This window comes from Vulpes vulpes, chromosome 13 (assembly GCF_048418805.1).
Source record: "Vulpes vulpes isolate BD-2025 chromosome 13, VulVul3, whole genome shotgun sequence".
NCBI classification, from domain to species: domain Eukaryota; kingdom Metazoa; phylum Chordata; class Mammalia; order Carnivora; family Canidae; genus Vulpes; species Vulpes vulpes.
Window position 1 is genome coordinate 126,151,618 of NC_132792.1, and position 12,331 is coordinate 126,163,948.

General features: G+C 33.9%; 1 protein-coding gene across 36 annotated transcripts in view; it reads left to right on the forward strand.

Annotated features, from left to right (window-relative positions):
• Nucleotides 1-12,331, forward strand: part of CEP170 (centrosomal protein 170) — a 129,423-nt gene that overhangs the window by 105,632 nt on the left and 11,460 nt on the right. For 9 of the 36 annotated variants that reach the window (XM_026003388.2, XM_026003396.2, XM_072732834.1 and 6 more), the window contains 3 exons: nucleotides 3,083-3,320; nucleotides 8,098-8,275; nucleotides 10,290-10,460. In XM_026003388.2, the coding sequence (XP_025859173.1) occupies nucleotides 3,083-3,320; nucleotides 8,098-8,275; nucleotides 10,290-10,460 (587 nt within the window). The remainder of the gene's footprint in view (nucleotides 1-3,082; nucleotides 3,321-8,097; nucleotides 8,276-10,289; nucleotides 10,461-12,331) is intronic. The other 27 variants (XM_026003391.2, XM_072732835.1, XM_072732843.1 and 24 more) reach the window with 5 other exon arrangements.

The following is a 12,331-nucleotide window of genomic DNA, read 5'->3' on the forward strand; positions in this document are numbered from 1 at the left end:
AGAAATTGAGGATATCTTTTCAAAGAATTAGCCTAACTGGAATCATAAAAAATTTTTTTTATTTTTTATTTTTTTTTTTTTTTTTAAATTTTTTTTAAATAAACATTTTCTAACATGTAACTGTGAAGTATTTGGAATAGCAACAAATGAGCTATGAACTCTGGGAGTTGGTAAACTTGGCTTAAACTTTGATTTAAGTAAGGCAAGACCTTTCTGGGCCTGTTTTTCTCTCTATAAATTGAAGAATTTATGCTAATGTTAAATAGAGATTCTTATATTCTAAAATTCTATGAAATAAGTAGTCAATAGGGAAAGTTAAAAACATTCTAATTTGAAGTTTACTCTGCAGTAACTAGTCGATGGTAGGGATTTTTTTCTTCAGATAAGTTCTTTGGGAAATAACAGGCCCTGGCATTAAAGCCCCTCTCCTGGTCTCTCTTCTGCCAGTAGTGATCATCCCACTGGTCTCCGCTCTCCTCTTGGCTGTTACACAAGCCAAGTGGTGTCTACATCATACTTGAGCTCTGCTTCCTAGTACTCCCCATATGATAGGTGTGCCATTAATAAAGATAACCCTTAATCATTTAAAGATTTACTAGCCATATTTTCATTTCTTGGCTATCCCATGTTTATTTTATCTCTCATTTTGCCCTCAATTTTAAGAGAACAGGCCTAAATATGTTACCTTTCCATTTTTAAAATATCCTTATGGTCCCTTATGGTTGCTTTTCTCTGGAAAGATATTCTTCAGTAATCTTGCTGGCCTCTAGATAGACCTATAAAAATAAGTGGAAACTCTATGAATGTCATTTGAAAAGAAGTTTTTCTCTTTTTCCCCCCAAAATGTAATTATTTTCTGATCTTGAGACTCAAAGTTCATTCTAATGTGGCTCTATTTACATGCCATCACCTGACATTTAGCACTTGGTTCTCAGTTTCTCATTCTGCTTTCATATATTGTGCTACTCATAAAATATAGTAGCCAATGATGGCATCCTTTGTCAGCTACCTCTAAGTCAATGACCTAGCTCCATCATCCCTACGTATGTTTTCACATCTCCTGCAATTTATTAAAACTCTTTGCTATTGATTTTATTTTCACTCCAAACAACTTTCAGTTGTTATAATTATGGTTTCCATAGTTTCCAAATCAAAAATCAGGAAATCAAATCTATGAATGGTCCTTTTCTTATTTGTGAACTTGTTTTCTATGAATGATATATTCTAAACATTGATGTTTAATGGCATGCCTTTATTAAAAAGTATAAACATTGCAATACTTCTATTTTTTTTTCTAGAGTCTTTTTGCTCTTATTCCTAAAGTGTTTCTGAAATTGTTTTCAAGTCTTGGGGTTAGTTCAAATCGTAGGACTTTTCAGATGTCTAAAAACTAGTAATTTTTAGTGGTAAAAGTATTTTTATGTTAATGAATTATCTTGTAATGGCAAAACTGGAAAATTTATTGACCACTACCTCCAAAAGACATTATGAATAATTACCTAGAGTTGTGTATATGTGTTTGCATACACTTTTCCAGAAGGCCATGAAGTTTCTGCATATCTTCTTATACCCGTGAATCTCGTTCCAAGCTCTAGGAGCTTCAAATGGGAGTGTGAATCAGGATGAATTGGTAGGCTCTGGTTCAAGACACATTCCTGTTTATAGATTTCTCTGCTTCTTAAACCAACTCTGGTGGCATTGTATATCAGTTTTATTTGACAGCCACCTGAGCCATGCTAGGCAAAACTGTGGTTTGGGGAGGAAAAGACAGGAGAGGTACAAAATTCCAGTGAAGCAGGATGACGGAATTGTAGACTTGACCAATCTTTACAGCCTAGGGTCAGTTTCTGTTTTAAAAGAGGGGGAGCAAAAAAAAAAAAGAGGGGGAGTGAGAGAGAGAGAGAAAGAAAACTCTTCTAATATTAATGGCAATTGGAATTTATAGCAGATGCTGAGTTTTTGTCACTTTAGCCACTAAAAATATTTCATGCTTTTCACTGGGTTTTACCTAATCTGTGAAAAGCAGGTGGTCAGTATCTAGGAATTCATTCATTTATTCAAAAATATTTTTAAAACATTTGCTAGCCAGACACTCTGCTAAGTGCTAGATATGCAGTAGTAGATTAAACAGATGTGGCTCCTGCCCTTGTGAGGTTTACTGTGAATCAGTCATTATTGCCCTATTTGTGACCTCTATCTTATGCCTCACAAATTGTTTGTTTCGTTCTTACATTAACAGTAGTTGTGAAATTAATTTGTCTTCTGATTTTTCAGATGTGTCAGCAATACCATCTCTTAAATGTCTTTACTAACCTTAAATAAGAAAGTGATTGCCACTTTCTTTAATGTGAATATCACAGTATCTTCTGTGCCTTGAATGTCATTGGTTGTGAGAATAGCTTTGTAGAGCTTCGCTCCTTGTAGGTCTTATGCCATTGTCTATTTTCGCCATATGCTTTCAGTGTCAAAGCAGAGTTGTACTGAAGATGCTTTGTTGTGTTTTTACCATGTAAAAAGATTTTTTCCAATCATAGCATAACAGGATGTTGAATGACAGAGGTAATGTTTTTTTTCTGCCATAAAAGCATAATTTCCACAGCAGGAATTATGCACATTTGTATGTTGGGAAAAGAGAGATTACCATCTCCATGTTGAAAGTCCATGTGGCATGAGGAAATCTTTTCCCATATTTTTATTTTTGTTGTTGTTACTGTCATTTTAAAAAATCCATACCTTCACTCAAATGATATATATTTGCAACTAAAAAGTATCCGAATTAAACATTTATGAATAGAGCTTGCTTAGTTGTTTACCATTAGTGAATTTTTCATCTGAGTGTTTTATTCACCATACTACGGAAAACATGGTCTTTCAATTGTCTTTAATTACTCATTGTTTTTAATTCACCAAAATGTATTGTTTCTATCTTTAAGAAGTAGTAGACATGATTTTTGTTAGGTATGTGTATGTCAGTTTTTGAAAATTGTGCTGTGTTTGTCTCATGGTGTTTTTGAAATCATGATTTTTATCTCCTTTAAAAGGTAACATAATAATTCTTTTTTTAATAATTAAACTAATTTAGTAAATTCAAGATGGAGGCGCTTTCCTACTGATTATGCTTCCACCTCAGAAGATGAATTTGGATCAAACCGTAATTCCCCTAAACATACTCGTCTACGTACTTCTCCAGCCCTGAAAACCACTCGGTTGCAGAGCTCTGGGTCAGCAGCAATGCCTACTAGTTCTTCGTTCAAGCACCGGATCAAAGAGCAGGAAGACTACATCCGAGACTGGACAGCCCATCGAGAAGAGATAGCCAGGTTGGTTTTAATGGATCATCTTTAAGAGCTGAAATTTTTTGTCAGTGTTTCAACTTGATAACAAAGTTTAGCTTGTATCTGATTTGTGTAAATTAGTCCAAGAAATGAAATCCACAGGTAGCTATGAACTTAGTTTCCTCCAAAGTGTTCCTCTCCATGCAGTTTCTCCCGGTTCATGTTTTTAACACCAGTGCTACTAACATATTGTACAACTGATTTATTTTGGTTGCAGCCCCCCTTTCTTGTTTCTGGTGAAGATACTGATGAGTTAATATCATTCTTGAAAGGTAGTGTCAGCTTTATATAATTAAGAGTTGTGCAGCTCAGTTTTTTATTACTTTCCTTTTATCTTCCAAAGAGGTAATAAGCACACTTGTTGGAGATATTTTGCTCATGTTCTCTGGGGAGACTTAGAGGAGATGGATTTTTACTCACAGTTTATGAGTTCATTAGATACTAGTTTAATTCAATCCTTTATTAATTATTTTGAGTATTAAATAAATTTGTAGGACGCCTGGGTGGCTCAGTGGTTGAGCATCTGCCTTTGGCTCAGGGCCTGATCCCGTCCCACATCGGGTTCCCTGCAGGGAGCCTACTTCTCCCTCTGCCTCTGTCTCTGCCTTTCTCTTTGTGTTTCTCATGAATAAATAAATAAAATCTTCTTTTGAAAAAAGAATATTAAATAAATTTGCTTAGTGTAACTAAAAGTTGTATCCTAAAATGTAAAATTCATGCTCCAGAAGTGATTTTTAATTAGTACCTTATCATGGCTAAACATTGAAGAGAGGCTATACTCAAACAGATGCTAACTGTAGTTAAAGTATATTTTTAAGTTTGTAAGATACTAAATTTTACTGCAGTGTTTTATACCCTATGTCACCTAAAACATTTTCATGTTTATGTGCTACAGTTATTTCCGCCTTCAGTTTAAGGCTCTAATCTTCAAGTTTTATATTAGGCAATATTATTATAATTAAAGAGCATAATATGTAATAATCCATAGATGCTTAAAAAATAAACTCTTAACATATTTTTTTAAATTTATTTATTCATGAGAAACGGAGAGGAGAGGGGCAGAGACACAGGCAGAGGGAGAAGCAGGCTCCATGCAGGGAGCCCCAACATGCTACTCGATCCCGGATCTCCAGGATTATGCCCTGGGCTGAAGGCGGTGCTAAACCCCTGAGCCACCCGGGCTGTCCCTTAACATAATTTAATAGTGTTTATCTTGTTTTTCTTTGTTGACTTCTATGAATTATGTTTTTTTTTCTGGCTCATTACTTTAATGTAATGTTTATGTTTTGGGGTCTTTAATGACTATTTACTTGTAATTGCTTTCAATTCTTTTAGACCTGCCCTTTTAATCTCATTGTACTGCTTAAACATTTTATTTTACCGTATAAATAGCTTTTTGTGAGACAAATTATTGAGGCATTGTGAGCCAGTTCCAGTTAGGGAACAGGCCTGTCTGTGCTTCAGGATCCATTAATTGTCATAAACCCACAGGATGCCTGCAGGGAGAGAATCTCCCTCATGTTTTATGTTTTATTCTTATAAAACTCATGTTTTATTCTTGTGGGTGCAGCTGGCAACAGCAGACTTTGCCTTCGCTCATCCTTTCCCCTTCCTGAGGAGGAGAGGTCCACCTACACCAACTCAAGAAGTACCTTGAGGGAATAGTGGGTGTGTCTGCTTCCCTTTGAGGGGCACCCCCCCCCCCCCCGAAACTCAGACCCCTTCTTCTGGGCCAAACCCCTTCCCTGCCTCCACCCAGGAAAGCTACCACAGAGGAGACAGTGCACAGGAGCTCAAGGTGACATTTTTCACTTGGCTCTACCTTGTTACTACATGCATTTTATCACCACCGTCTGCATGTGTCTCGTTAGGTATACCAGCAGGACTGCAAAACTGCCTATCATTTAACTTCTAATGACTTTATTCCTTTTCCTTCTAGTTTGTTAGTAGCACTGTGGTTATAAAACTTGCCTTTGGGATTTTATTTTTTAAGGTGTGTTTTTCAGCCATGTATCTGAAAGCAAGGAAACAGATGGATTGCAAAACTCCAAATAAAACATTTGTATCATTTTAGAATTTCGTCCTCTAGCAGTTTTGATAGGAATGGAGACAGAATATGAACAACGATTATGAGCTTCAACTTAAAAAAAAAAGCACACAGATCAAGAGATGTCAAGAAATACATTATTATAAAATATTCCAATGAGTGTAACCTAGAAGCATTAAGGAATAAGTCAGCTTAGAATTAACAGCTATATAAATAGGTCCATACTCTATATTGAATTATAAATCTGTTATTTCTGCTTGAAGATATTTATTACTTTGGTTTTCTAGATAATTTTGCTTTTTAGAATTCCTAATGCTGGTTTTTAGTAGGTGCTGAGACTTTTAAGCAGTGTGGATTTAAACCAATTTAATGGTCTGTATTACTGAGTCAACTTTAAGATAGGAATCGTTGTCACATAAAGAAACAGCTGGCATGTACATGATAAACTTGCAAATTAAAAGACGGCTTTTAAGGTGCTTACTGACTAACCAGTTTATGTCATGTATACATTAGAGTTGTTCATATTAGCATAGTTTTTACTGCATAACCTGTTGAGATTGCTATTGTCTGTTTATTTAATTCATTTTTTCTAATTAACTCAGATTGCTATCTGCAAAGATCAGAAGCTTCATTGTACAAATGTCTGCATAAAAAAACTTAAAAGCAAAAATAGATTTTTGGATAAGCTCATGCTTATCTGTGTGTTGTCTCTTTTAAGCTTGGTTATTCGGTTTCTCTGAATTTTAGTTCATTTATTTCAGAAATGCAAGAATTGAATGTAGTATCTAAGAAAACACGGTAAACTCTTCCCCAGAAGAATTGTATCAACAGTTATAAAATAACAAGTTTTTACAAGTTTTTCAAAATTACACATGGAATGATAATGTGAGATATAGCATGACCTAATAAAAAGATCTAGTTACACCATTTAAGTATTTGTGACTTTAACCAAAAAGTGTTCAAATAACTTCTCTTAAGCCTTATTTTCCTTATCTGTAAAACAAGATGATGAGTACCTCTCCTACAAGGTGGCTGTGAGAATGAAGTGAGTTGAGTATAAAGCTTCTTTCTAGGGGTGCTTATTATCATATAGTGGTTTTGGTCATATTATAATATACATTACATAATTATACATAATGTGCTCATTATATTTATTCTAAGCTTATAAGAGCAGGGACTCTATCTGCTTCCTCATCATTATAGCCCTTAGGGTATATATAGCATGGTGCCTGGAACGTGATAAGAGACCAAAATATATTTATCAGTGTACTTCCTACCGTTTTGTATTGGTAAATAAAGGAATTGACCACAGATCGTGTCTGTTAGGCCATAAGCTTCCATTTAGCTTCTCTTTTTAAATCTGTTAGTTAAATTGTTATGCAGTTACTGCATTCCTTAAAAGTCTTTCAAGCTTACATTTTGCCCAAGTTAAAAAAATGATAATTTGTACCTGCTTTCAGTTTTAAAGTTGCAGAAGCTTTCACTTGTTTTAAGAATGTTCTGTAATTCAGATACCTTCCCTGTGGAAGTAGCCAAATTGACTTCAGTAGGTGCATTACTTAGAATTTTCATGTCTCATTGAATTGAGATATTTTTGAGAAAAGCAAGATTATCACTGGTAGATTATTAAGTTTTCTTCCGCTTAAAAATAGCAGCATTGGAAAAAAAATCAGTTTTTTCTTTTGCTTATCACTGGTAATACTTATTTAGTTCTTCAGTCCGCATGGCTGATAACACAAATAAATGGCTCTGTGAAAATGAGCTCTACACTTGGGATCTGGCCTTGCCTTAGCTATTAGTAAATTATATTGTCACAACCAAGCCACTCACTTTATCTGAGAATGTGTCCTTATTCACATTCAGTTAGAGAAGTCCTACCTCACAAGAACCTTGTGACTCGCAAATGATATAACATCGTGTACTATGAAGTGCTGTGTGTCGCATGAAGTCAAAGTCATGTGTTGGAGTTACTGACCTCTTTGGCCATCTGGGGAAGTTTATGGAGCTCCTCTCAGAATAGTGTTTCTAAATGCATCAACATAAAATACTTAGTTGTGTTTCAATAGGACTGCATTTCTTTATAATAGTATCAAAATATTTTTAAAGTGACAGAGCAATAATTAGTTCTTTGTTAAAATACTTACTGGAACATAATTGCTGTGGGTTTAATGACTGCTGTAGATTTAATTTTGAAGTAGTAATGACTAGTTGTTTTAAGATACCTATAGCAACCATAATGTGATTTCTGTTGGTGAAAAAAAATGACAACCCAATATTACTAATACCAATTGTTTGTTACTTGTACTTAAAATCAAAAGAAATGCTAAGCTTCATTTGACAAAGGTTAGTGAAAATGAAGTTGTAATTACTTTCTTATCCAGGTGCAGCGACTCCTTGGATTCTGTTTGCCATTGTCCTCTATTAATGCTAGTCATTGATACTAACAGTGGGTTTTAAAAGACATAGCACTACTTCTGGGTGTTAACATATTTTTCAAAGTGACAGTTTATGTGAAATTTAGTTTTATTAACTTTTGGAATTAAAGTTTAAGACCGTTAGAATCAAAATAGTTAATAGGATTTCCAAAAAATCCTAAGTTTTTGGTGCAAATCTTTAATTAGATACACAACTTCTATAACTGATTCTTTCACAAATGATTGTTTCTAGAACTGTTATTTAAAAGGGATTAAACTTCTTTTCTGAAATTATTACCAGGATCAGCCAAGATCTTGCTCTCATTGCTCGGGAAATCAACGATGTAGCAGGAGAGATAGATTCAGTGACTTCATCAGGCACTGCCCCTAGTACCACAGTAAGCACTGCTGCCACCACCCCTGGCTCTGCCATAGACACTAGAGAAGAGGTAGGAGATCTTCATGGAGAAATGCATAAGGTTCTTTCTTTTCTTTATTTCTTTTGCTTTTAGCTTTTTGCTTAGTTTATTTTAGTTACATCCACCCTCCCTGTTTGCATGAAGCACTGCATTTTCCAACTTTGGTTTAAAAAATTTCTTTTTATGTTTTTATAGCAAAACTAGTAAAGGCTAACATTTGGTCTGCTATTAACATGAAGCTGTAAAAGTACTTAAAACAAGCACTTTGCCAATTATTGGTGTATAGTTTTACTTAAAAATATGAGTATAAAAATAGGAGTATAAATGGCATCTGAATAGCAAACTAAAACTTGATAGATGATTGTGTAATGTTTCTATAAAGTCTGGCTATGAAAATACTTCGATTAAAGGGTATTTTTATACCTGCTTAGCTGGTCGATATCTCTACTACCAAATAAAGAGAAAATTCTACAGTTTTCACTACTTTAAATAATTCTTTTGAAGAATACACACGCATATATACTCAAGGATACACTTTGAAAACTGAAATGTATGTATTTATACATTTATACACACACACACACAAATACAGATATATTCAGTTTTGAAACATTCTTGCAAATTCTGGAATGTAAGGTAGCATATATAGATTATTGCTCTTCCAAAACCAGGGCCTCCTATTCTCTGGCTTCAGGGCCCAATATTTGCACAACACTGCTCCAGAAGATGCCTTTAACAGATAATATAAAATTAATGGTACTCTGCCATGTTTGGTCTCTTGATCTGGTACAAGCAAAAGATTGGCATTTGAGAGAATTAATTAAAAGTTTTATTAGGACAAAGCCACATTCTTTTATTTAATTATCATCTGGCTGTTTTGTATTGTAATATCAGAAATTAATAGTTAGATGGACACTGAATGGCTGCAAAGTCTAAAATATTTATTATCTAGCCTTTTGCAGAAAAAAAAATATGTCAGCCTCTAATAGCTTCTCAATTTTATAAGATAATGTTCTCAATAGTAGCCCAAAATGGCTAGCCTTTTTGACAGATTTGATTCTAATAAACTGTGTTAATATTTTCTTACTTTGCTTTTTGTCACATTCCTTTTATAATCTAATTCTTTGATGATCATTGTTTTGTTTTGTTTTTTCTCCTTCATGTGTTGTCAGATTTGGTAAATGAGCTTTCATGAATCTGTGTAGAGTTTTGTTACCACATTGATCAATTGTAAATGTATATAAAATCATCCTCGTTGAAAAACAAAAGAATCTTCTTGGTGGCAAGACATACACAATTCTTCTGGTACATTTTAAATGATAAGATATTATTTTCTCAACTAACTAAATTTTATCTAACATGATTATGCATTCACTCAGACCCAGTAAAATTACTCAACATTTCATTGAATAGACTTTAATTTTTCTTTTTTATTTTATTTCTGAATAATGTACTAAAGTTTATTCCTTCTTCAGTAAACCTGAGTTACTTTGTATTGTATTTGTATAATTTGCACTGTAGGTGGCAGTATGTCATTTTTACTAAAATATGTAATTTTTGTAGCATTGTTCAAAATTTACCTAAGACCAAAATACTTCATTTAATTTTTTTTCCTTTCGTACACTTAATTGGAATTTGCAGTTTATGTATCTGTGAAGAAATTTGGCACCTGGATTTGGGGAGAAAAAAGAAAAAAACAGATAGGAAACTAAAAGAAAAACATTATTTTACATTGGTAATACAATGTGAGTAAAATGAACATGTCCATCTAGATGGCTCAGCCCTTTCTACTTAAATCTGTTTTCCATTTTGGGGAAATCTTATCCATGGAAGAATTGAATTTAACATAGTTATGTATTTTGGATTTTAAAAATAAAATCTATGTAGGTGAACATCTATTTTATTAAACAGGTACCTTAAAGTACTTATAAAAAGAAAGAGTAATTGGTTTATTGAAGATATCATGCTTCTGTTACTACATGACAATGGAATAACTTCTGTCTAATAAAATTATAATGCCAATATCGGGACTTTTCCAAATTATTCTCATAAGGATCTGCTTTTGTCTTATTAGTTGGTTGATCGTGTTTTTGATGAAAGCCTCAACTTCCGAAAGATCCCTCCATTAGTTCATTCTAAAACTCCAGAAGGAAACAACTGTAGATCTGGTGATCCAAGACCTCAGCCAACAGAGCCTCCTGATCACTTAACAATTACAAGACGGAGAACCTGGAGTAGAGATGAAGTAAGTAAATCATTAACTTTAGCAAATGTCAGAGGAGGCATGTCTTGTGAGAAAAGGAGGGAACTGTTCGATAAATGAGGCTAGGGCAAAAAATAACTTGTTCTTTTGAGTAGAATGAAATTTCATCTGACATCACATCGTGTATACATAATTAACTATAAATGAATTAAATTTCTAAAGGGTACAAAAGCAAAACTTTTTGTAAAAAAAATATAGTTAAATATCTTTCCACATTATTGCAAGGAATGATTTCTTAAAAGACACAAAAAGCTTCAGCTATAAAATAAAAGATTGATAAATTAGAGTATATTAAAGGACTTTTATGAAACAGAGTCAGCAAAGGATTAGTATACAGGATACATAAAGAAGTTCTACCAATCAATTTAAAAAGACAAAAACAACCCCCCCCCCCCGCAAAATTTCCAAAAGACATAAACAGCATTTTACTGAAGAGAAATTACCTAAGATCTTCAAAATACAGAGATGTTCAACTTCCTGAGTATTTAGAGAAATACATTTCAAGGCTACAGGGTGATTCTTGTTCAATTTACAACAAACTAAAAGCCTTAAAATATTAAGTAATAGAGAACGTGGGTACGTGGACTCTCATGTGTTGCCGATGGAGGTTAAATTGCTGCAGTCACTTGGGAAAATGATTTGACATTATTTCCAAAGTTGAACATAAACATATCCCATGATCATATGACACAGTTTTAATGCTAGTAAAATACTCAAGAGAAACCCTTTCCTATTAACAAAAGTCATCATGCAAAAGGATATCTATAGTACCACTGTGGATGCTAACGAAAACTTGGAAACAATGTAACAGTTTTTATCAGCAGAAAAACGAATGTATAAACTGGTATGTTCACAAATTGAATAGTTACAGAATAATCAAAATAAATGAACTACAGCAGTGTGCCACAATATGTATGAATTTTAGCAATATAACATTAAATGAAGGAAATAATTCCCAAAAGATTACATATAATATGATTCTTTGTCATACGTTTTTAAAAGTGAAAACATATGCTTAGGACAGAAATAGATACAACAAATGATATGAAAAGGAAAGCAAGGGAATGATGAATGGAATTCAGTATATTGTTTAACCTGGGTGGAAGGTAGCAGGGAGATGGGATGGAGGAAACCAGAGGACCAGTGGTAGATTATATCAGTCAGCTACTTCTGCATAACCACAAAAATCTCAGGGATATAGAGTGGTAAGTATGTATCACACACCTGCGGGTTACCTGGTATAGCTCAGCTGGACAATTAAAAGTTGTAGGTTGAGTCCAGGTCTGCCCACATGTCTGTCATATTGCTTGGACAAGTGGGCTAGCCAAAGCTTGTTCTTGTCTTACTTATATCAGAAGCAGAAGAGAGCAAGCCCCACCATGCAGGCACATTTCATGTTCATGTCATTCATGTCTGCTCATATCCCATTGGTGAAACCAAGTCATATAGTGGAGGTCAAAGACAAGTAACCTCTTCCTTTGGGATAAGGAATGAGTATTTTGGCCATCTTTTCTGTCACCTGGTCGTTGCTGTATTCTAGCTTTTGTTTTGGCTGTTAGATTATTATTATTATATTAAAGAGAAAGAAAAAGTAGTCTAAATTGAACTTGTGATTTATGTCATGAATGAAGAATTACGATTAATTCTGTGTACCTAAATATGGCTGTGAGAATCAGGTATAGAGAGGTTTATTGAGAAGATTTATGATAATGGAAATTAGATGAAATGAGTTTGGGAAAAATTCAAGGATATGGAATTTATTCACCAAAGAATGGTTATTTCAAATAGCACCATGGGAAGAGCTGATTGAGGAATGACATGCAGTGGTAGTATAGGTAAAGGCTTATTAGGAT